This window comes from Prionailurus viverrinus, chromosome D3 (assembly GCF_022837055.1).
Source record: "Prionailurus viverrinus isolate Anna chromosome D3, UM_Priviv_1.0, whole genome shotgun sequence".
Lineage (NCBI taxonomy): Eukaryota > Metazoa > Chordata > Mammalia > Carnivora > Felidae > Prionailurus > Prionailurus viverrinus.
The window spans coordinates 2,742,593-2,768,688 of record NC_062572.1 but is presented as its reverse complement, the minus strand read 5'-3'; the positions used below and the strand labels follow the sequence as shown (position 1 = coordinate 2,768,688).

The 26,096-nt window shown below is 51.5% G+C and overlaps 1 protein-coding gene across 1 annotated transcript in view; it reads right to left on the bottom strand.

Moving 5' to 3' along the window:
• TMEM132D (transmembrane protein 132D) overlaps nucleotides 1-26,096 on the bottom strand; it is a 563,851-nt gene that overhangs the window by 391,292 nt on the left and 146,463 nt on the right. Inside the window, exon 2 of the mRNA XM_047828139.1 lies at nucleotides 22,542-23,433. Within this exon, the coding sequence (XP_047684095.1) occupies nucleotides 22,542-23,433 (892 nt within the window). The remainder of the gene's footprint in view (nucleotides 1-22,541; nucleotides 23,434-26,096) is intronic.

Here is a 26,096-nt window from a genome sequence, read left to right as displayed (position 1 = left end):
CGTGTTTTCTCCTCCTCCTCCTAAGTGGTTCCCCTTTGGATTGAGCCGATGACAAGATTTTATTGAGCCCACAAATCCGTCCTGTGCTAGATGCGTCCTGTGGGACATTCAAGTTGTAGGAAATGGGATTGCTTCCATCTTCATAGAAGAGTGAATACAATTAATATTTGAGAAACAGAGGGAGACAATGAAGCTTTAGCGTGCGGTGTAGACGAGACGTGTGATAAAATTCAGGTGAAGGGATACTCTGCTGGGCTGAGGGCGGGTGCAGGTGGCATTCTGGCAGGACACACGGGTCCTGACAGAAGCATAGTTGGGGCCTGCTCTTTGTGCCCCCAGGCCACACATCTCAGAGGCTACCTCTAACTTCGCCTTAAACTCAGAGGGTTCTTCAGAGTGAACGCAGCACAAGCTCTCCTTAAACCCGTGGGCAGAGGCATTTCCACCTCAGGCAGTGGGCTCTGCGGGCTCGTCCAAGCCTGGAGCCCTCTCTTACCAGGTCTACCCCCACTCCCCGATTGTGTCTAAGGAGTGGCCAGGTTCAAGTGTGCAGTCTTATGACTCAGGAAGGCTAATCACCAGGTGCACCTGGGGGGCTCAGTCAGTTAAGCATCTGACTCTTGATTTTGGCTCAGGTCATGATCTCACAGTTCTACGTTCAAGCCCCACATCCAGCTCCATGCTGACAGCATGGAGTCTACTTGGGATTCTCTCTCTCCTTCTCTCTCTCTCTCTCTCTCTCTCTCTCTCTCTCTGTCCCTCCCCCACTCATGCTCACTCCCTCACTCTCTCTAAATAAACAAACATAAAAAAAGAAAGCTCATCACCCATATGAACAGAATACACAAACTTGGCTTTAGGGGGCACAAGGCTCAAATAAGCCCACCTTGTAGGAAAGGCAGAAACGAGAGTCAGTAACAGGAATGCCTTGGGCTGCAGGTAACAGATTTAACCACAGGGGTTTAACACAGCAATGATTTGGTTTGTGCACGTAGAAGAAATTCAGATGTCGAGAAGCCAGGCAGGGCTACCGCTGTGCACTGAGGAGCCCTCGAGGACCTTGCCCCTGAAAACACAACCTGCTTGCCCACATTTGGGTTGTGACTCCCAGTCGTGTGGCATTGTTGCATGAAGGGGGAAGGCAGGGGGAGGCACGTCCTGGCTGTGTCTGCCTTTTTTTTTTTTGATCAAGACAAGAACAGGGTCCCACCAAGTCATTCCCAAGACCCCCACTCAGACTTCACCAGAGCAGACCGGATGAAACAGCCACCGAGAACCACAAAAGAGTCTAGAAGTAACGAACGTAACCAGACGCTTTGCCCCATGCATAGAATCGGAATTCTATTAGCCCAGAATAAGGAGGAAGGGGATGTTGGCCCGGCAACTAGCAGCTGCGATCGGGACTACATTCCGCACAATTGATAACACAGCACCATACAGGCCGTCTGTGACTATCCACACGAGGAGCAAAAGGGGAAGAGAGACCTTTAATCCACGGCAGTGACTACATCCAACCTCCCCCAAATATTCTGCTTTGCACGAGCAGATACCCCGGGGGGAAACCCTTCTCTATGTCATCACGGAGTGTTTTCTATCTCTCTCCTTCTCCAGGGAAAAAAGTGACGTGAGACTAAGAGACTTTGACAATTATCCTCAAATCAGGAAACATCACCATCTGGGGGGGCCCTTTGCAAAGGGGCAGCCTGTGCATTCAGAAGAAGAGAGGAGACATGTCACATTTGCACATCTCCTGCATGCAGCTTTTCGTGATTAGGAATCATGGCTTGATTTTTGGGATTCTATTAAAGAAAAAAAAATAATAAGACCAGGGAGAAGTTTGCCTTCAGGCTTTCCATGGAGGCTGTGTGATTAGAGGCCCTCAGAGACTCACGGCAGCAATCCTGAGAAAATCAACACTGGAAGAGGGGGTGCGCCCGGATTCTCCACCCCTCCACCCCAGGGCTCTGGCTGGCAGACCCTGACCTTCTGGACTATAGAATTCCACCTCTACGGCTGCATGGACAGGAGCCGGGTCTAGCTTGAACCAGCCTGGTTGGATAATAAGGCACTAACAGAGCGAGACCAAAACCCTCTGAACTGCCTTATCTCTTGGTGTTCTGCAACTTTAATCAGAAGAATTAAAAACAAAACCCCAAAAACCTCAGAAAGAAGGCTTGCTCAGAGATGGCAGGGATGCTCAATTTTGGTCAGTCCTTGGAATAAAACCACAGACACAAAATCACTGAACGCAGCAACGGTGGTAGAAAGGGCAGTAACCACTGACACTAACTGAGCACCTCCTGTATGCAAAGCACCATTTCTCAGTGACTTGTATGCATTTCCCCTCACAAGGGGTGCATGCTGAACCTGTCCCTACTTTGTGGTTGAAGAATCAGACCTTCGGGGGACCCAAGGAGCCTGCATTCTTAACCACACCCTGTCACCTGCACATATAGGGGTATGGCCAGCACTTGCTACCTGCATAGACTCTGGCCGCCGCTGAGTAGGAAAGCAGGCTTGGTGAAGGTCCCCAACGCCACCGTATTTCAGACTGACTGCCTCCAGCTTGGCCGACGGGCGGGCCATCTCGGGTGGGGTGATTCGCTGGTCTTCCCACAACAGCCGTGATGCGCCAGGAAGAACTGGCCCAAGTCAACCCGGGTAGAAAACTAAGAACCAGAAGGAGGTGTAGACCTACCAGCATTGGGACCTGCTCCCGTCACCCATGGAACGTGCCAGCCTAAGGGCTCTGTAACCAGGGCTGCTGACAGACCCGGGAGAAGCCTGGAAACCAGCTCGTGTCCAGGATGAGCGAGAACCAGATGCACCAGAGCGTAGTGCTCATGGCAAGTCCAAGGTACGAAGCAGAGGGCGTCAGCCTCTTTCAGTCACAAAGGGAAAGTGTTGCATTTGAATATTCTGCCTAAAATACCGCTCCCTCTCATACAAGGACCAACTGGGCACTTCCTTATCCGCCAAGTCACTGTAAATAGTTTCAGGCGGGTTTTTTAACTTTCTAGCTCGGATATGGGAGTCTCCATGGGGAGAGACTATTTACGCTACTGTTTTCTGTATATTATGTATGTATGTATTATTATATATATGTATTATATATTAGACTACTTTTTTTATTTTTTTAATGTTTATTTTTTGAGAGAGATAGAGAGTGTGAGTGGGGGAGGGGCAGAGAGAGGGAGACACAGAATCCGAAGCAGGCTCCTCCAGGCTCTGAGCTCTCAGCACAGAGCCTGATGCGGGGCTCAAACTCACAAACCACGAGATCATGACCTGAGCCCAAGTCAGACGCTTAACCTACTGAGCCACCCAGGGGCCCCTAAAACCCGTTTCCATTATAGGCATGCGTCTGCGGCCATGGCTCCACCAGAACCGAACTCCGGGGGTGAGACCCCCAGAGCCAAGCGCCCAGGGACCCTGGGAGACACACGTGTTTTACATTTGCCACGGGTCTGCACCAGATCTCTTCCCCACTTGCAAAAGCCAAAAACAGCATCTGAATTTGGAAGCTTTTCCTAAAAACTTTGGAACCGATTCTGATGCTCCTTTCTCAGGGGTGAGGAGACACGGAAAGCTTCGTCTGGCAGGAAGCGAGGAGACAGACAGCAAAAGTAAACACTAACGTGATATATAAAACTCCCGCTGCACGTTGCTCCTCGCCAAGAGGTTCGAAGAGCAAACCTTTGCGGCCAGAGGAAAGAAGCCACACATGCAGCCTGCGGCACGTTCGGGGGCTTGTACCACTCTCGGGGGAAGAGAGGGGCCCGGAGAGATCCACGGTGGACCCTCAACGGAGCATGTGAGCTCCAGTCGCTGGTATGACAATCGCTTCCAACAGGCTTCCAACATTAAATTAAAAATGGGTCTCCAGGGGGAAAATGCATCCCAGTAACTGAAGGTGCACGCACTCAGATAGAAAGAAGTAAATTGGGTGGGGACCCTGGCCCACGGAAGGGTTATCAGCCCTTCAGAAATCATAATACCGGCTGTTGAGGTCAATGAAAGAGTGTTGAACACTGGGTAACTACCAAAGGGAGAGTAAGAAAATGAGAAAAGAGGGCCAGGCAAAGTGGGAAGGGAAGCCATATGGAAAAAAGAAGGGGGGCTTGAGCAGCTGAACAACGTGGAGGGGACAGAGCAGTGGCCACAGGTGCGGCGGGTGAGGGCCCGGGGACGGGAGACCCCGAAGACCAAAATGGTGAGCGGAAGGACCGGTCTACGTGGCAGTCCCTGAATAACAGAAGGACAAAGGCACCCAGGCCGGCTATTTAAGTGAACAATCGCTAATCTGAAAACGTAGGAGAGACTGTAGTTCATCCGACCTTGAGGCCACGAGACGGGGACAGCAAGGAAGCAGTCAGCTGCGGGGAATGGATGGTCGCTATTCCATTAGGTCACGAGCTGGAGAGGAAAGACGTGGGAATCAGACCGTGGGGGGTGAGGGCCGAGACCAGAGCCACGCTAAGGTTCAAGATGTGCCACCGCCCGAGAGACCCTGGGGTGTTCTAGTAACAGAATTCCCACCGCATCACCACACATGATAATGAAAAACGGCAACCAAAAGAGGTAGATCGTGCTTCAGGGTAAAGGCTCAGGCAGGCTCATTTTCTACCGTTGAGGCCCAAGAATAAAACCAGGGGGGATGTGGAATGACCACTACGTACACACCAAACCAGCTCCTTCTGAGCACACGGCCAGGCCTCGCGTCTCCACCATCTGCTACACCTGGGCAAGTGACCTATGGCGTCTGGCCAACGGCATCCGCGCAAAGCGACGTCCGTTTCCAGGACTGGAAGCCCTCCTCCACCATCCTCCACACTCTCACTGCTGGCTCCCTATCTACTAGCCGGAAGTGAAGGACTTTAAGTCCCATAGGATGGCAGGGCCTCAGGGGAGCCCCAGTCCCCACATCCCCCATGGAAGCTGCTCGGTGTGAACAGTGGACTTGGTGTGAGCAGGGAGCACACACTTATTGTGCCAAGCAACTGAGAGTAGGCGCTGGTCTATTACAGCTTCCGGGGTTACCTACTCCAACCAACACAAAGAGCGAGACTGTAGCTTAGGTGACCCGAGGTAAGCAGAACATCTATGCTTACGAAGATACAGACTGACACGACCCAGGTGAAGAAGACCTGTGCTTTTCCCACTGACCCTAGTAACACGGTCAGTGTTAGACAATAAAATATGAGGTCAAAAATCTATGTTGTTTCATATATTTCATCCACGTCAAATGTCTGTTGAGTCTGGACAATTTTATAGGCTCATGGAATCATGCAATCTATGCAGACACGTATACGTATGCGTGTAAGTGTACCTAAGTATTTAGGGAGGGAGCTGGATGAGGTTTCAGACCTGTCTAGATTCAGGTAACCACCACCACAATCAAAATAAAGATCAGTTCCTGGGGTACCTGGATGGCTCAGTCAGTTAACCATCCACCCAACTCTTGAGCATGGCTCAGGTCATGATCTCACGGTTCGTGGGATCAAGCCTCAAGTCAGGCTCTATGCTGACAGTGCAGGGTCTACTTAGGATTCTTTTTCTCTCTATCTTTCTGCCCCTCCTTCCCCTCTCAAAATAAATAAACAAACACTTAAAAAATTTGAGAGAGAGAGAGAGAGAGAGAGACAGAGCACCAGCAGGGGAGGGGCAGAGAGAGAGGGAGACACAGAATCTGAAGCAGGCTCCAGGCTCTGAGCCATCAGCACAGAGCCCGATGCAGGGCTTGAACTCACAAACCATGAGACTGTGACCTGAGCTGAGGTCAGACACTTAAATGACTGAGCCATCAAGGCACCCCTGAACACTTTTTAACATTTTATTTTAAAAAAAGAGATAAAGAACAGTTCCATCACCCAAATACCCGCCTTGTGCTTTCCTGACGTGGCCAAACATCTCCCCTCACATCCCTAGCAACCACTGATCAGTTCTCCATCCCTGGGTTTTGCCTCTTCCAGAATGTCACCCAAATGGAGCCATACTGGTATTGGAATTACACTCACACCCTCACAAGACGCAGGGAGCAGACAATCAAAATACCATGCTGATAGCTTCCGAGTCTGCATTTTTAGGATCTGACTGCTGGCTGTGTCTAATGAACCCAGCTGCAATGTCCTACTTCTCTGGGAAAAAAAACAAAAAACAACCAATATCAAACCTTTGCTCTTTGCCAATCTGAGAATCCCTTAACTTTCTGACTCAGAGGTTCAATACAACACAAATAGGCCAGCTCCATCTACAAAATGGATAGGGGACAATGAGGGCAATCTACTATGGAAAATGAATTCTGCCCCTTCTCCAAGGTGACAGGTCTGTAGGGAGAAAAGGCTAACTCTAGGCATGGGTATGGGCGCCCCACCAGCCCAGCACTCACAGGACTCCTGTGCACAGACTCACAGACTGCAGCCACCCCTGAGTTTTCTCTGCTGTAACGGGTCCAGAGTGCGAAAAGCAGAATTAAAGTAAATCTTCCTCAAATCAATGGGAAAGGGCACCAGGTGCTAATTTTGGAGGCAGCAGGGAATTGAAACAGGCTCTAGAAAGGGCACATTTTCTGAGCAGCACACTGGGAACCCGAGCACTCCTGCACAGATGTCCCTTCTGGCAAAGAGAATGGAAAAATCCACCTTAAATTATTTTAAGATGATTTTTCATGCACGTAGATTCTACTCATACAGAGAATGTCAGAAACGTCATTTTCTTCCCATAACGTGCATCTAGTTGTATCAAAGTAACCGCATTCAGGCATCTTTTCACAACAAACCACACCGCAAAAGAGTCTCTCATCCATATAATTCTTGGTTTAAAAGGCACTTCAAGGGGCGCCTGGGTGGCTCAGGCGGTTGAGCGTCCAACTTTGGCTCAGGTCATGATCTCACGGTCCGTGGGTTCGAGCCCCGCATCGGGCTCTGTGCTGACAGCTCAGAGCCTGGAGCCTGCTTCGGATTCTGTGTCTCCCTCTCTCTCTGACCCTCCCCCATTCATGCTCTGTCTCTGTCTCAAAAATAAATAAAACATTTAAAAAAAAAACTTAAAAGGCACTTCAAGATTGAGCCACATTTATTTTATTTTTTTAAATTTATTTAATTTAAATTATTTAATTTTTTAATATTTTTTATTTTTGTAATGAAATTTATTGTCAAATTGGTTTCCATACAACACCCAGTGCTCATCCCAACAGGTGCCCTCCTCAGTGCCCATCATCCACTTTCCCCTCCCTCCACCCCCATCAACCCTCAGATTGTTCTCAGTTTTTAAAGTCTCTTATGATTTGGCTGCCTCCCTCTAACTTTTTCCCCCCTTCCCCTCCCCCATGGTCTTCTGTTAAGTTTCTCAGGATCCACATAAGAGTAAAAACATACACAGGAACCCTCTAGCACTGTTGGTGGGAATACAAACTGGTGCAGCCACTCTGGAAAACAGTGTGGAGGTTCCTCAAAAAATTAAAAATAGACCTACCCTATGACCCAAGCAATAGCACTGCTAGGAATTTACCCAAGGGATACAAGAGTGCTGATGCAGAGGGGCACCTGAGCCACATTTATTTTATGTTTTCATCCTAAACAACACCCAGAATGCGGACTTTGCCCTGTAGAATGTGGTGCTTCTGTGTATTATTCCAGAACCAAGAGTGCTCTGCTATACTCTGCTTGCTTTTAGCATGGGGCTTTGGGACCCTCAACACCTCCCTCTGCTTCTTCCGTTTCCTCTCAACAGAATGTAGGAAGTGGAAAACACTGCTCGTTCTCAGACCCAAATGAGATCTTCCACCAATAATGCCTAGGAAACACAGTGAGAGCAAGGTGGAGAAACCTAAATCATGGCAAGTCAAAGAAAATGGATACAAACCTCATTGCAAATTACTGTGTAAGCCAGAAGACAAATCTGGACTTCAACTAATATTTCATTCCCTGAGAAGAAGGAAAGGTTTCCTTAGGATAATGGACATTTGGCGATGTCCGGAGACATTTCTGGACGTCACAACAGAAAAGGAAAGCACACTGCCATCTACTAGTAGGTGGTGGCCAGGGATGCTGTCCGTACCCTAAAATATACCATCTGTCCGTCCGTTCATCCGTCTGTCCATCCATCCATCCATCCATCCATCCATCCATCCATCCAATACAACACTGTCAGAGAACACCACACACACAAACACACGCTCCAAAGAATTATCCAGTCCAAAATGTCAGTCATGCTAAGATTAGGAAACCCCCAGCCTTAAGATCAGAGTTGGGAAAAATCGAACCACAGAGTCTTGAGATGTACGGCCATGGGTAAAGGTGGTCCCAATTCAGCATCAGCAAATCTGGGCTCCATTAACATGCAAAGAATCTCTCTGGGCCTTTGAATTTGTCATGATCTTTGGCTTTAAATTGATCAAAGCATTGAGTCAGCAGAGATCTATTGAGATCTATGCACTGTGGTTTTTGTGGATGTACCACAAAGACAAATGCCTGCTCACATGGAGTCTGCAGAGGGAGAACACTAACACGGGCAAAGCACACTTACGGAAACAGCTGGATTTCAGGCAATGGTAACTTCTATTAAAACACAAACGAGGGGGCGCCTGGGTGGCTCAGTCGGTTGAGCGGCCGACTTCGGCTCATGTCATGATCTCGCGGTCCATGAGTTCGAGCCCCGCGTCGGGCTCTGTGCTGACAGCTCAGAGCCCGGAGCCTGTTTCAGATTCTGTGTCTCCCTCTCTCTGACCCTCCCCCGTTCATGCTCTGTCTCTGTCTCAAAAATAAATAAACGTTAAAAAAAAACACAAATGAGGGGTGCCTGGGTGGCTCAGTCAGCTGAGCATCAGACTTGATTTCAGCTCAGGTCATGATCTCACAATTGTGAAACATAGCCCCGCATCCGGCTCCGCACTGGGTGTCGAGCCTGTTTAAGATTCTTTCTCTCTCCCTCTCCCTATGCCCCCTATCCCACTCACTGCTCTCGCTCTCTCTCAAAAATTAAAAAAAACCCCACAAATTAAAGGGGCTCCTGGTTGGCTCAGTCAGTAGAGCATATGCAACTCTGGGGGTTGTAAGTTCAAGCCCCACATTGGGTGTACAGATCACTTAAAAATAAAATCTTAAAAAACACACAAATTAAAGCAAGATGGTATGGAGAAGGCTGGGATTCTACTTGAGATGCAAGAGTTAAAGAAGACTTACCAATATCTATTTGTCTATCCATCCACCCACCTACCACCCACCCATCCATCCATCCACCTATCATCCATCCATCCATCCACCCACCTATCTATAATCTATCCATCCATCTACCCACCTACCATCCATCCATCCATCATCTATCCATTCATCCATCCACCCATCCTTCGTCTATCCATCCATCCAACCATCCACCCACCTATCTATCATCTATCCATCCATCCTATCCCATCTTTTGCACTTCACTTTTTTGCACCTAATGTTTTGCAAAACTTTCATATCATAATAGCTATATAGTATTCCGTGAAATAACATTATGCGACCGTAAAATAACCAATGCCTTTAATGAACACTTAGCAATTACAGTCATTGCTCTCTTATCTTCTGACACTGAACGGTGCTCAATGTTTCTGTGGAGAAGTCTCATGCCAGCCTGAATTTCCTCCCTTCATAAGTGACAGGGACTTGCTTTTTCCTGACAAAATATTTTAAAATTTGGCATGTATCACACACGCATGCATGCACACACTTAAGTATATATAAAGCACTGGTGGAAATACACACACACACACACACACACACACACACACACACAGTTTAAAAAGTGTATCATGCATGGACATTTTAGAAGACAGTAAGCAAGCCGTGTACAATAAGCAGCACAATGAAGAATGTCTTTGGAACCTCCCGGATGTTCCTCCCCATAAAATCCTCATCTTCCCCACTGACACCTACTATTCTGAATCTGGTATTCATTCCCCTGTTCTTTTACATTTGCGCCTAAATGAATGCATATATCCATCATCCGTGAGCCGTTTGTCGTTAACTCGATGCCTACATCGCATCTTCCCAGAAACATACTTTTCTGCAACTTTCAATTCCGTTCCCTAGTAGAGATCAGGGGTTGCTCACACTGATGTCTCTCGCTGTAATGGAACAGTCTTCATGAATGCGTGGGATCCCACTGCAGGAATGTGTCCCAATCTGTTTATCCATTATCCTGGCAATGGTCACTTGGGGTCTGCCATTAATGGCAGCGTGGCTGTGGAAATTGCTAGGGGCCTTCTCGCAGACGAGTGCGAGAATTTCTCTAGGTTCTATACCTCAGAAGTGGAAATTTGGTGTCACGGACTATGCTTCTCTCTCCTATTATGGGGTAACTCCAAACCACTTTCTTGTTCTTCAATTGACATCCGAGTTAGTCACCATAGAGTGCAAACCTGATTTCAGGCATAGAATCCAGTGACTCGTCCCAGCAAGTGTCCTCCTTAAAGTCCCTTGCCCATTCAGCCCATCCTCCCACCCACAACCCCTCCAGCGACCCTCTGGTGTTTTCCTCCGACAGCAAGAGATGAGGCTTTTCCAACAACTCTGGAGAGGAGGAAGGAGGCTGCCTGACTCTTGGCAACCGGGTGGTTATAAAATTGAAACGCATTTTGGTTTTAATTTGTTTTTCCCTAATTTCTGGTGAGATGTTGCATTTTTTCTTAAATTTATTGCTGCTTTGTGTTTTCTCTTCCGAGAGAGTCCCTAACCCATTTTTCTATTTGTTTATTTGCTTTTAATTGTTGAATTCTAGGCATTCTTTATATATTATGCATCCTAATTCTTTGTCGGTCTGATGTGTTACAAACACCTTCCCCAAGTTTATGGTTTGCTTTTTGATTTTAAAAAAGTGCTCATGTTTCACACGTAGGCAAAAGTATCGCTGTCCCCTTGGTGGTCACTGTTCCGGTATCTTGTTGAAGAAATCTTTTCCCCGCAGAGCGTATGAAGACTTCTTTACTGTTTTCTTCTACATTGATTTCCTTTATTTTCCCCTCTGGATACTTAATTGATCCGCAATTGATGTGTATAAATGGCATGAAATAGAGATCGGGTTCCTTTCTTTCTCATTTGGATAATGCCCCAGTGCCATTTTTGAAAAATATATCCCTTCTCACAGATCTATAATGGTAGTTCTGTCACACGAAGTCTCATATTTGCATGGTTATGGACTTTCAGCGACCTATCTGCATTTGTCTTCTCTCTAGTGTTTTACCCATCCTTGGCCTTCTGGTCTTCATACAGATTAAAATTCAACCTGTCAAGCTCCTTGAAGGATATCCCAGCTGGTATTTTTATTAGAATTGCATTGCCTCTACGTAGTCATTTGGGGAGAACGGACACTTTCACGACATTCCGTCTTTCTATCTCTGAACACAGCACACCCACGTCTTTAAGTTCTTACGAATATTCTGCCTGAATGATTAGCTAACTATTTCATTATGATTGAAATTTCATAATTAGGTGATACTTTGTTATTGATTTTTTTAACTTTTTTTTTTCTGCAGTATTCCTTAGTTGTAATTTCTGTTTTATGCTGTTTGGGGCCTCAATTCACATATTAGCTCTCTCGTCTACCTTACTGCCTCTATCTTTGTTTTCTTTGCATATCTGAATTCTTGATATATTAAGTTCATATTCTTTTTTTAAAAAACTCCCGAGCCATTTAAGCACTCACAGAGAAGTCTGTTTTTTCTCTTGGTTTACGTTTTCTTCCAAAATAAATTCGTCCTCTTATGTTTGTCCTTCTTCCCTTCCTTCCCTCCTCCTTCCTGCCTGCCTGCAACGTATTTACAGAATGTCCTGCCATCTTTGTTTTAAGCGGGTCCGTGTCCAACCTGGACAACTCTGACCCAGACCCAGGCCTTCCATCAGCGCTGACGTGCTGTGGATGAATTTCACTTGGCATGCTTTATCTTTCAAAATGTGTTATCAACACCCGAGCTTTCAACAGCCTGGGGTCAGGGAGAGAGGAAGAGAGCGCAGTCAGGGCTTGACGGAGGGAGCCCTGTCCTCCCTGTATGCAGCTGTTTCCAAATACTCCGTGCCTGAGTTCACTCAACCCCGTGTGCACATCTTCCGTGCGCTTGGATAACCCTGGGCTTCAGGTGCGTACTCCAGTTCACCTCTGCCTCTTGGACCCTTGCCCAACTTAAGAAAGGGAAAAAAATACAAGCACTGATTTTTCACCTACACACAAGGAAGTTCACAGACTGGAGACAAATATATTATCTTGCCCTGCCGTGTTCTCTCTCTGCTGCCTGTAGGTCTTTCAAAGTTTGTATCTTATTTATTACATTTTCTGTGTCGCTGAATTCATTTCTTCCCTGCCTGAGACCTTCAGGCCTGTGCTCCCAGCTGAGACCGACACAGATGAGAACCCCCGATGACTGTCTTCTGCTTCTGGAACAAGGTGGAGTCCATCAGATGAGATATTCCGTTTCCATAAAAGGTATCTTCTCAATGGGGCGCCTGGGTGGCTCAGGTGGTTAGGTGTCCGACTTTAGCGCAGGTCATGATCTCATGGTTTGTGGGTTCAAGCCCCATGTCGGGCTCTGTGCTGACGGCTCAGAGCCCGAAGCCTGCTTCGGATTCTGTCTCCTTCTCTCTCTGCTCCTCCCCCACTCACGTTCTGTCTCTCTCAGTCTCTCAAAAATAAATAAACATTGAAAAAATTTTTTAAAAAGATGTCTCCTCAGGGCGCCTGGGTGGCGCAGTCGGTTAAGCGTCCGACTTCAGCCAGGTCACGATCTCGCGGTCCGTGAGTTCGAGCCCCGCGTCGGGCTCTGGGCTGATGGCTCAGAGCCTGGAGACTGTTTCTGATTCTGTGTCTCCCTCTCTCTCTGCCCCTCCCCCGTTCATGCTCTGTCTCTCTCTGTCCCAAAAATAAATAAAAACGTTGAAAAAAGATGTCTCCTCAAAGTGCTACCCCCACGTCAGGGATAAGATCCCATAGCAGACAACCGACCAGAGCACTTTCATACACAGCAGTGGTAAGAGGTGCAGAACTTGCCGGAAGACCGGCCAGACAACGGTGGCGCGACCTGGATGTCCACACCTGCGGGACGCTGCTAGCTATCCTGGGTCGGGAGGACACAGCACAGAGCTGGGGCCGCAAGGGGCCAATGGCAAGGTCTCCCTGTAGGAATTGGAGCCAGGGCACGGCTGCCCCATGGAGGGGCGTTCACGCCTGAGCCGGGACCACGAAGCGAGCCAGACGATGATTACGCAGACTTCGTCCTCCCACACGCAAGATTCCTGCCAACGGGTCCCCTCGGCCACGCGCACTCAGAAGCCCGACGCGGTCCGTGTAGGGCGTGTGGGGAACGCAGGTTCTAAGGCGGACCCAGCGGAGCAAGAGAAGGTGGGAAGGAGCTGAAAAGCAAGTGACCTCAGGCACCTACTCTGCTCCGTCCTCCGTCCTTGGTGCGTGTGTCACGACCGCTGCTCGACAAAGTACAACACGGTCTTCTTACACACGCCAACCTCACGTACCAGAAGTGGGAACAGGGCTCTGCTGGGAGGTCGAAGCGTTCCCCCTGGAACTTGCTGAGGTCACCGGCTGAGATCGCTGCCTGGTCTACAGCATCCCAGAGAGTTTCTTTCCCTCGTGCGTCTGGGGACTCGACGGGATGGCGAGAAGCCCGGGCCCTCCTGGTCCCTCCCTGTCGGTGCAGACGAGCTGGCCTTCTTATGTGGCAGCTCAGGCTTCAAGAACAAGTGCTCCTGGAGACCCTGGGGGAAGGTCAAAGCTTGCTGCGGGCTAGCCTCGGACCCCCAGATCCTCGCGACTGCCCTGTTCTACTGGGAAAGCGGTGCGCGGAGGTCGGGGCAAGGTCAGGGGGACCGGAGACTGCCTCCCCACAGGAAGAACGTCGGAGATGCACAGCCATGCTGAGCCCATGACCCTGTGGTCTCCCCTCACCGAGGCTCGTGGGAGGGGGACACACGCACTGTGGGTGGATGCACGGGGCCGATTTCTGGAAACTTCTGTCTCACTCTTTGGCTCACCCCACCACCAGTCCTTTCTGTGTCTGTTGATGCTGGTATTACTTCTGCTGATGTACTTTTTAACCCACTGACTTTTTATACCTTCAGACTTGGGAGGAGGGAGGCTGACGTCTGGCTTCACTCTACCTTCTCATTCCAGAATATGCTGAGTTAGTGGCTTCCCTCAGTCATCCGGGGAAATGCCTTGCATGCAGCTTTAAGCACGCGTGGCTTTTATTATCCTTTCCGGTTAAGGCAGACGTAACGTGAACCTCGTGTTAACTCCGCCCTTTGCAGAGTAAACTGACAATGTTGTTTGGGACTCCGGGTCACGTCTGCACTTCAGCCGGTCCCTGACATACTTCCCGGTGGGTGGGCTACTTACTAAATGCCCAATCCGATGCCACACGATGCGCTCAAGGTTCCCTGTGGTCTTTGACTTACACCCCACGACACCAGAAACTGAGGCTCTGGGAGCTTCGATGGCCTTCCCAGGGCACAAAGTCAGGGACAATGCCAGGTGCCTGGGGCCCCGGACAACACACCCTGTGCCCTCCTCCCAGACCCCATGTGGTCTCCAGCAGGTGAACTCGGCCCTTGGATTTGAAAGTTCTGTTCCGCATCATAGCTACCACGTGTGACACGCTGGGACAGGGCCACCGCAAGCCGCTACCGTCCCTCAGAGCCGCTGAACTCGCCGTGACCGGGGGTCCCACCGGAGTGGCTGATGCTGGACACACCTTCGCCGGTCTCCTCTGGAAAGCACTGGCCTGCGTGGGCACCTGCTCCCCGCAGCTCGATCCCTCGGGGAAGGGCCCCGTCCGGGTGATCTGCTCGCTGTTGAGTCCCCAGCGCCAGGCTTCCCACTGGACAAACGGTTGGGAAACAGTGAGAACACTTCCGGGAACTCGTTCTCTTAAGTGACGTAGAGGCTGAGCCTGCCCCCACACCCTGCACTTGCGAAGACGAATTTTCTAGCAGGTGCTCTGGGGTGTGTTCGCAGGACGTTAAGTCGATGTGTTAAGCTCCAGGGACTCTGGCAAGTTGTGAGACCCTCTGTGCTTCCGTTTCCCCCTCTGGAAAGGCGGGTAATAACTGTGGCCAATTCATAAGGCTCTTTCGAGGATTAGATGTGTAAAAACCATGTGAATCACTCTAAGCAGGATCTGACACAGATAACAAGTGTTGGCTAGTATTATTTTTAAACATTTCTTTAAGTGTTTTTAATGTTTGCTTCATTTTTGAGAGAGAGAGAAACAGAGTGTGAGTGGAGGAAGGGCAGAGAGAGAGGGAGACACAGAATCCGAAGCAGGCTCCAGGCTCCGAGCTGTCAGCACAGAGCCCGATGCGGGGCTCGAACTCACGAACCGTGAGAGCATGACCTGAGCCGAAGTTGGACGCTCAACTGACTGAGCCATCCAGGCGCCCCGGCTACTCTTATCAGCACGGTTCCTACTGTTGCCGTGTTCCGGGGTCTCACATGGCTCCCCGGCCCCGCACGTCCCCGCTGGCTTCCTCAGAGGAGCCTGGAAGCGATACCCACACAGACGGAATCTGAATGTGCAGGAGGAGGACTGAAGACGCTCCCTCCAAAGCTGCTGACCAAAGACCACCTGAGACAGGGACGTCTCCATGGAGACCTTCATGCGCAGATGACATTTAGGACCAAAACCCATGTCTGACTTCTCCTCGCCCAGGCATGGGGTGCCCCTCCACAAACGCAGCCCTGTGCCCAGAGGTTGGGGGGGGGCATGCAGAATGAGCCAGCCTGAGCCTGCTCACCCAGATCTGCGGACTGAAATCCACCCCCCGCCCAGCCCTGGGCCATCAGGGTGTTCCAGAGGGTGCCGGCACCAGGACCCTTTCCCTCCCGCAGCTCTCAGTCTGGTTGACAAGGGGACCATGGGTGGCCCCACGACGCAGGTGAGATGATGCCGAGGCACTCCTAGGGACATGGAGGTCAGCCCAAAGTGACAGAGGCCAAACATGAGTGGCCGGGAGTCTGCAGAGTCAGACAAGACCACAGAGCACCCTGCTCAAGACAAGGTCTGTGTGTCCGTCCCGAAAATAACAGCAAGGATTACAGCATTTAAACCCAAAAGGCTGACCATCCTAAGAAATCCCTTTTGTAGGAATTCCAGCCGGACCGGCCCTCTGGTGGAAGGACGGACAGCAGTTTCCAAGGCCGTACCCGCACATTCTGCCAAAACCACATCCACACGTCGGTCCACCCGTCCCCAAGAGAACCTTCCAGAACCACGAGGAAGACGGGAACCGCCACGTCTACTCAGGTCCGCTCATTCTGTCTCCTCTCCCACATCCCTGGACGCGATGTCAAGAGGCGGACACTGGAGGGGAGTGTGGAGACCCTCTTTCCTGTGCCCGCCCCCCCCCCCCAGCCCCCAGCCAGGTAGCCGGGTGCCCTGGTGCCCGGAGCAAGACAGGAGCGTGTGGAATGCTTTCCTGGGCTCCGCGGCTTTCCCGCTTGTGGCTCTTTCCCCGGTCAACGGGAAGAGGAAGTCCATGCCTGTGGCTGACTTTCGCTGACCTTGACCTCACGTGCTTCCACTGCAAGCAGCGAACGGTTTCTGCCTCACGGAGCAGACGTTCTAGTGGAAGAAAGAAGGTACGCTGCGTGCGGCTTAAAAGATCCCCAAGGACAACATGAGCACACGAAATGTCGCCTTCACTCTAAACTCTGAAACTCCCTGGGGGTAAGAGGCGAGCTCCCTCTGTAGATGTTTCCTTTTGTCCCCAAGGACCAGAATCTCGCTCAATGGTCTTTAACTTGCTGGGGTGCCTTCTCCCACAGGGGACGCGTGGCAGTATCCGGGCACACTGTGGGGGTGTCACTACTGGGGTTTCTGTCCTTCGTCATCTCGCGGGTGCAGGCCGGAGAGGCCGCAGGACACAGGCTGAACCCCCACCCCCAACAAAATACTACCCGATCCGAATGTCAGCAGCGCGAGGCTGAGAAACCTAGCCCGCTCTACTGGCTTATCACCCAAACCGTAGAATCAATACCCAGACGCCCTTACGGAAACAAACCCATCACCCCTGCAGAACTCCGAGTGACTCAGGCAGGTATGACGGCTTCAAGGAGGTGCAGTAATTGCGTACCTCACTCTAATTGTGAGCGTCCCTCCAAAGCAGGCAGCGCCGGGAGCAGGGGGACGGGGGCGAGGAAGGGGGCAGCCTCCCGGTGGCGGGGTGAGGGAGACACGCCCCCAGCTGCTGGCAAGGGTACCGTCGGCCAGGGTGGGTCAGCCGGGTAGGAGGCATCCCTGATGCAGTGCTGTGACCGTGGTTCTCCACCTCCGTGGTTTCAACCCCATGCCCCTCACAAGGTCTCGTCTTGAGAAAACCAGCAGAAAACCATCCCTCCCACGGCCCCCGCCCCTGGAGGCACATTCTTCACATCTCCCTACAGTAAACTCTCAAAACTGCCAGGGTCATCAAAAACTATGTGTGACTGAGGCACCTGGGTGGCTTAGTCGGTTGAGCATCCGACTTCGGATCAGGTCACGATCTCACGGTCTGTGAGTTCGAGCCCCGCGTCAGGCTCTGTGCTGACAGCTTGGAGCCTGGAGCCTGCTTCGGATTCTGCGTCTCCCTCTCTCTCTGCCCCTCCCCTGCTTGTGCTCTGTCTCTGTCTGTCTCTTAATAATAAATAAACGTTAAAAAAAAAATAAAAAACAATGTGTAAGAAACGGTCACAGTCAGGGAATCTCAGGAGACCCAATGACCACACGTACATGACATCATGGACAGGCTCCTGGAACAGAAAGAGGGCAACGATTAAGGGAATACGAATGAAGTGTGGCTCATTAATTGTGACAAATGTAGCATACTAACGTACGATGTTAACAACACGGGAAACCAGCCGGGAGACTGTCCTACAGGGACTTCACAACCTTCCTGTATGTCGACATCTATTCTAAAGCCAAAAGCTTCTTTAAAACAGACGGAACGCCCTCCTTTCTCTGTCCCCCTCTCACCCGCTGTCCACCCCACATGAGGCCGTTAATGCCCACTAGCGTCCCAGCCACGGGTGTCAGGGACCTCGCCGGGGTTTGGGGAGGCCCAGCACGCACCCCCTTTCCGAGGGCACCCCAGGTTCCCCATGAGGGAAACACCTCCTCCCGCGGGAGGCGCTCTTAGTGACAGGCAGGGAATGGCCGGAACCCATGTCTCATTATGGGAGCCACACCGGGCCCCTGTGTCACTCCGGGCACAGGCAGCAAGTAGACATGAGAGCCAGCGGGAGCCTCCCGAGAGTCTGTGCACCTGTTGTGAGCTGACAAGGACAGATGAAGGGGTTCACACTGGCGGGTGGGAAGACGTGCTGGGGGTAGGCTGTTCCATCCACCTCTTCTCAGATGCGACGCCCGGTGCCCCTTCTCTTATTAATTCTTGAGACCCACGATATACATCCGGCAAGCCCTTTATTTATGTATTTTTCTTAAACGAGCCAGACGGAGATTTATGGTCTGCAGCTAAGACTATCACTGGCTACAGCAAGGGCATATTTTACCTGGAACAGAGTAAGACGAGGGCCCTATTCTAGGTCAGGGCAGGTTCAAAGGCTGCACCCTTCAAGTGAACTGAGCTCAGGGCCAGTCTCGAGCCACCACATTATTCTCCAACAACCTCAGGAGCTTGCACAGAGGGCTTTTCAAGCCACCACCAAGCCCTTTCGAGCCTTACCCGTCCCAGGCCCCCTTTCTCCCCTCATCAAATATTCTTATGTTGTTCTCTCACGGCCGCCTTCACAACCCTCATCTTTGCAAGAACACCTCCTTGGTAATAATGTCTGATTCAGAGACGACCTCGCGTCTGACCACCGTGCCAGACACGACGTATGTCACACGCTCTTGAGCGTTTAGCGAGGGACACGGCAGAGACCTCAGTAAACTGCCTGCGTTCGTTCGTAATCAATGATGTGTTCATTCACTCATTGGTTCAACCAATTTAAGAGTATCTCTGACTTTGACAAAAGCCCCCATTCATCTGAGTTTTGTGCCACTGTTCTGGACCTTTCCACCTGCACTTCCCGGAGTGGTCGGGAACCAAGCTCACATTATGCAAATACTTGCCTCTAGCCCCACGTTCAGATCTGATGACCCGGACCCCTTTCCAACTGACGTCCTGGGGGGAAAGGAACGGAAGAATAGGTAGGGGGCATGTGACAGACAGCCCACATTCTCTTCTTCCTCCAGACACATAATCAGGTGATTAGAGACCTCGGATGCTTCTGAAATTGGCCCTCTGTGGGGGAAGAGACGGGACAAAACAGGAGGCAAGAACACAAAGAAAGAACCCAACTGCCATGGGACGCTTCAGTTGTCTCCTTGAAGGAAAACATTTCCTGAAATTAGAAGGGATCCTTAGATGTCTAAGGAATGAAAGCATTTATTTGTTTTTCCTCTTTTGTGGAGCTCTGCCCGGGAGAGCAGGAGCTACGAGGGAGAAGACAGTTCCTAAGATGACGAGAGCCCCACCCAGTTTTCGTCTTCTCGACAGTTAACACACACACCCGGGCATTAAGACACACACGTATACGTATGCACGCATATGCACACACGCATGCAGACATATGCATACACCCCTGGGCAAACATACCTACACACAAGTACATGTGTGCACACATATCCGCACACACCTGCCCACATGCACACGCACCTGCACACACATATACACACACCTGCCTGCATATACACCTTCACACACGTACACATATGCACACATATTCACACACCTGCCTACACACACATGCAGACATGCACACTCCTGCACACACACATATATGTATGCATGCACCTGCTCACACACATCTGCACACACCTACACATATGAACACATCTGCACACACCCACCTGCACACACATGCACACATCCACCTGCACACACATGTAGACACATGCACACCCACCTGCACACACACACGTGCACACACACACAACTAAGGTTTTAAACCGCCCTTCCTGATGACTTGCAGGACACAACTGGATTCCTGCCCTGTGTGTTAGCCCTGGTGCCACACTCAGGTCACAGGCTCAGAACAAGCAGGGGAGGTGGCAGGAGGCAGTGAACCACTCTCGGCAAAGAGCTCAAGGGGCAGCAGCTGCATGGACTGTAGGGCCCCCTCCTGCTGGTGGCACTGAATTTGGTCCTCTTCCCACTCTGGCCATCCTTCAGTGGCCATGGATGTCCTGCTGACACCTGACCTGTATACCATAAGCCCACCCCTGACCGCGTGAGCATGTCCTCACGGAGCGTCTAGAAATGGAAGTCACAAACGCAGACAAAAGCCCCCGAGGACACGCGGCTGGATCCTGCAGGGTCATTTATAGCAGGTGGCCAGCCAGATGGAGCAGACCCGCCCGCCCTCACTCTGAATATTTGGAGGCTACACTAAATTAGTGTCAAACTGACTTCATTAAAAAAGACACACGGTCTTACTGCTTTCTAATGATGAGAAATCAGACTGAACGCTAACAGCACGACCAGATTCAGGATCACCTCCAGCCGTTACCACCAACCCCAATGACTCACCAGTAACGACAGCGTGTGAAGGATGCGGCAAACACATCATCAGTGCTTTCCAAGGGGCACAAGGTGTGCCCCTCACCAGGTTCAACACACATATATGAACATTTAGTTCACAATGATCGTAACCGAAAAACTAAACTCTTTTACCAATTTCTAACCAGGGACTCTGAACAAACACACCTCTGCTCCACACCCCAAGTGCTCAAATCTTTACCTTCTAAGTGGCCACGCCGGGGTGTTTCAAATGTGTCTGTTTCGGATTTTGCAAAGACGTGGACTCCTCGGATTATGTGGCCCAGCAATGCCAATTTCCGCTGGCTTTGTTACCGCTCGCCAATGACCGAGCGGCCCTCGGGACTCTGATGACCACGCACAGTGTGTGGTAGGTGGTCACCAGCTACAAAGCTTTCTGTGAAGTGTAATACTCCATATGCAACTGCGTCCCCCAAAAAGCTGGATGTGGACATCATCTCCTGGAGAGTCAAGGCTTCAAGAGATTTGGGGTTTTCACCCTTGGTTCGGGAAATCATCAATCAGCACTTGGCAAACCTACCGGACGGCAGAGGGTCCAAAACCACCCAAGAACAAAGCTCCCCTTATTCCAACCTTTGCCTTCTCTCATCAGAACAGCTCTCGACATCAACAGCCACCTCCACAAAGAACATTATAGAAGACCGTATGTGGAGAGGCAGAGAACAGAGCCAGCAGACCTGTGACCAGCTGCATCCAGGTCTGATTCCAGAGGACGGAGGGAGAGCTAATGAGGCCTCAGCCCCGCCGATGTGTTGACGTGACCTAAATCCCTGTGGTCAATCCCCAGCTGTGCCGCCAGCCCACGCCGAAGGTTTGACCTGCCGGAATGAGCTGCGTTCAACCGTGAGATTAATGTTGTGCATTAGTTTCTCTTCCTTTGGTCAAGATTAAGAGGTCATAAATCAACAAAGCTTAAATGTGCACCGTATAAGCAAAAGAATGAATCCGTTCTGAAACTCACCCACCCCTTCACAAAGCCAAAGAGAAAGGGGAAAAAGAAAACAAAGAAAAAGCCGGTATCAAGCCCACGTGGAGAAGGACGACAGAAGAGGAGCATCCCTGTGTGAACTCTAAAAGCCACACAGACGCTGGGTCTCACGGACGCCAACAGCCCCTTTTCAGGGATCATGACAAATGTCATTACGTAGCAGGTGAGACCGCGTCACTGCGTTCGCTAACAACGTCAGGGCACTTTGAGTGACCCGATCAGTCATGCCCAGAGAGCTGTATAGTGAAGTCTGTCTTGTGTTTAAAACAAACAAAAACCGATCTAATGAAAATCCAATCAGGCCAAGGCCAGTAGCTTCTGTGACATATTACATCCCAAAGAGAAAACTAACCCGTTCTTTCCCCCCAAAGTACCCAGTCCTCCGTTTAAATGTCTTCTTGTCTTTGGTACGCTCTTAAGTAAGTAACACTCTCAACAAATTCTACCATATATTCTTCACACGTTAATGCTCTTTTATATTTCGAACACTGCATTGTATTTCCAGAGAGAAACAAAGTGAGGCTGGTACCGTATCATACTGAGAGCTCACGGGCTCGGAACAGACTTGAGTTGGCAAAACCCTATCGTCTCTCCTTCCGACAACCGTCGCGATCCCATTTGCCGACTCGTTTCAACTGCGAGCACCGGGCTCCCCGATGCTCCAAGGGCCCCAAGGGACCTCGCTAGCATTCCTACAGCTTCCGAGGAGACCCCACCCTCAGGCAAAGGCGCACATGAGCGTCCCGCGGGCTGCTCTGGGAGGGCCCGGACCATCCTGTAATGAAAATGTCTTCACCACCAAATTGCCTCCCGGGAAAGGACAGCCCGTTCTACTTTCCCGGAAAAGGGGGTTCATAAAACTTGGGAGGCAGTACCTCAGCGCTCGGGGTCAACGAGTGGGTCTCTGGAGGCACCGTGTGGCCTCAGAGGCACATGGACAGGTGCGCACGGACAGGTGCCGCCGGGGAACTCACCTCAGCGTGAAGCGATCGGCGCTGCAGTTTCGGGACACGGCCACAGGGAAGGTGAGCACTTCGCCCTGCCTCGCCGTGCGGGCCGAGTACCGGATGGCCACGTTGCTGTCCAGACGCAGCTCCCTCAGGGCGGGCCTGCTGCCCGTCTGGTAGAGGAAGACGCTCCCGATCCTCTGCAGGCGGGGCACGGCCTCCTCCGGCCCGTCCCTCCCCGGCCGGATGGAGCTGCCCTTCCTGGCGTCCCCACCGCCGGCACAGTCCCCGCGCCCGTCCCCGGGCTGCACGGCATAGTAGAGCTCCACGGGGCTCCCCTCGGGCGGCCCCGGCGCCTTCTTCCTCCCGGCCAGCACGGTGGGGGGCCCGAACCAGCCGGCCAGCAGCTCCAGCTCGGCCACGCACAGCCCCAGGGCCCCCTGCAGCCGGCAGCCGGCCCGCACCTCCCGGGTCTCCCGGAAGGCGAACACCCGCAGGCAGGGCAGTCTCTCGCCCGGGCTCCGCGCCGCCCAGTCCCGGCCCAGCAGATGGAAAAGCACCTGCACCTTGGGGCGGCTCAGGTACACCTTGTCCCGCACGATGTGCGCCCTCAGCTTCCAGTTGAGGGAAAACTTGCTGGTGAAGCCGAAGGGGCTGGAGGGCAGCATTAAGTCCTGGGGCACCACCTGCTCGATGGAGAAGGGCCCGTAGCTGGCGTTCAGGACGGGCAGCCGCTTGGATTTGTAAATCAGGAAGGATTCCACACGGGACTGCAGGCTGGAGTTTCTCATGATGTCCTGGTTGGCCTCCTTCAGGAAGAAGGACACGTCGGTGTTCTTGATGTGGTAGGTCACGGGCAGGTAGGTGGGCAGCAGGGAGAACCTCTGGATACTCTCCAGGACCCCGCGGCACTCGGTCACTGCGGGAGGGAATCGGGGCAGAGGCGTTAGAAACCCGGGGCGGCATCTCCGCGTCCCTTTGGTACAGATCACCCCCTTTGTCCCCACCACCCAACTCTTTACCCAAACCTTCTAAATCATCCACTCACTTGGTACGAAGTATGTCGCTCTTATTTTTTTAGTATTTTTAAAGTTTATTTACTTACTTGTTTTGAGAGAGAGAGAGAGAGAGAGCGAGCGAGCAGGGGAGGAACAGAGAGAGAGGGAGACACGGAATCCCAAGCGGGCTCCGCACTGTCAGCTTGAAGCCCGATGAGGAGCTCGAACTCACGAACCTGTGAGATCATGACCTGAGCTGAAACCAAGAGCCGGACACTTAACTGGCTGAGCCGCCCAGGCGCCCCATTGAGTACGCTGTTTTTAAAACGGGGTTGTGCCTAAAACTTACTCTTTTTGCTCAAAGGAGAGGGCATCTGGCATCGGGAAAGTCTTAAGAGCGTGCAAGCACCAGAAAGAGGAGGCTGTTCTCGTTAGCTCCGTCGGACAGACGGACGCTAGGTGGAGAACTCACTTCCTCAGCGCGGGGACTGAGGCTGCGTCCACCTCCCACCCATGACACACGTAAGGACACGCCGGCCACTGGGAAACGACAAGGGACTCGGGGCAAAGGGAAACCAAAACGGGCCGCGACAATCACGCGGACGTCACGCGCACCCCTCGGGGTTATGCTGAGAAATGAAAAGCCCAGAAGGATCTGCTGGGAGTGGTCACAGGAGAGGACCTGACCACGGCACGGCAGACCCGCGTGTCCCGAGGCAACGGGCCCCTCGCATCACAGCCGCACCCCCCCCCCCCGAAAGCCATCTTGATACTAGTGCACGAAAGGTATTCTTTTCTTCCCTCGCTGAACACAGCCCTCCGTCAGGGAGCGGGGGCTAAAACCCAAGCTGTTTTTACAGTGCGCCTTATTTTCCGTAAGAAAAACACAGACACAGAAACCGCCCAACGCAAGAACCAATTTAACGGCTTTCAGAAATGGAAATTATTGGCCTTGGGAACACTGACTTTCCAGGCAAAGTTCCACAAGTCACACAAAGCCCTTCTCATTAGGAGCCATGTAATTATCTCTGGTTATTCCGCGATAAAAGCTACTCGAGCCCTGACACGCATTGTGCCAACCTGCTTCAAAGGCCCGCGTGAACACCCGTTCCGGCACACGACGCCTCCCCGAGTCTGGACCCCTCGCAGCAACTGTCTGCGAGCAGAAGACGAAGCAAAGGACTCAGAGGAAGGGGTCCTGTGCCTGACTCTGCTGTACGTGTTTGGGAGGTGACAGGCGCTGAACCTCTTGGCCCCTGGGGGGCCGGTCTGCAGAGTGAGGGCCCCGATCAGGGCACCGAAGAACCGTCCAACCACAGCACTGCCGGGAGCTAAGCTACAATCACTCCACTTCTGGACGCGAAGCCGGTTCGCGACGGACGTTCGTCCCGAGCGTAGCGACAGTCGCGAGTGAAGAACTCTCTCAGTCCCACGGCTTTGTCAACCCCAGGCCAGGCGGAGTCCCAATCAAGCAACAGGGTTTGTGTGGTGCTGACCCAGGGGAAGCGGCCGAAAAGTGAGCAGCTGTGACTGACCGGAACAGCGACGTCATACGGTTCAACCTAATAAGGAGGACTTTCTGTTCCCCCAAATCAGAATATCAGAGGTAGAACCAGAGTCTTTCATTCCTTAACAGGATTGAATTTTTTAAACTTTCTGGACATCACTCGGGAGTCATGTTTCCTATCCTTCTGTATTTTCCCACGTGAGTTTTAGTGAAAACAGAGAACACGGAGTGGATCTGCCACTAATGTTTTGGACTGAACGCTTTGTCCCCTCACTGGCGCCCCGTCCCCACCCTCTGCTGCGCTCCCGCCACGCTCAAAGTCACTTCTCTGGAATGCTTCCCCGGACTGCAGGATTCTGGGCCACGAGCCCCATCCACGTCCCGCATGCCGCCACGCAGGGCGGGAGGGGGCCCAGAAAATTTCGGGTACCCAATAAATATTTGATGAATGTGTGAGTGGTTGGGCCGACAAATGAATTACGCCGTTAATATTACAAAGAGCAGATGATACGTTTACAGCGGGATTTTAGCTGCTGTCTTCCGTCTGTCATCTCTTTATAAGTGGAATCCTCGATCCCATTACGGGCTCCATGAAACATTAGTGATGTGGGGCCAAGGAAGACAAGCTTCTCCAGGCAATGAGATCTCTGAAGGACCTACATCAATGACACAGTGTCTCCTGATTCTTTTTTTTTTTAATGTTTCTATTTTTATTTTTGAGACAGAGACAGAGCATGAGCAGGGGAGGGGCAGAGAGAGGGGGAGACACAGGATCCGAAACAGGCTCCAGGCTCCGAGCTGTCAGCACAAAGCCCGACGCGGGGCTCGAACTCACGGACCGTGAGATCGTGACCTGAGCCGAAGTGGGAGGCTTAACCGACTGCGCCACCCAGGCGCCCCTAGAGGGAAGTAATTTCTAAGCTTTCTTCCGCAGGTGGCTTACTTGTCTTTTTGCCTGGTATCTGACCCACATGTTTATTGCTTAAAAGCGCTCCGAGTTGACCTCAAGCTAGTGTTACTTCTTTGTCCTTCCTTTTTTCTTTTTCTTCCTTTCTTTCTCTTTCTTTCTTTTTCTTC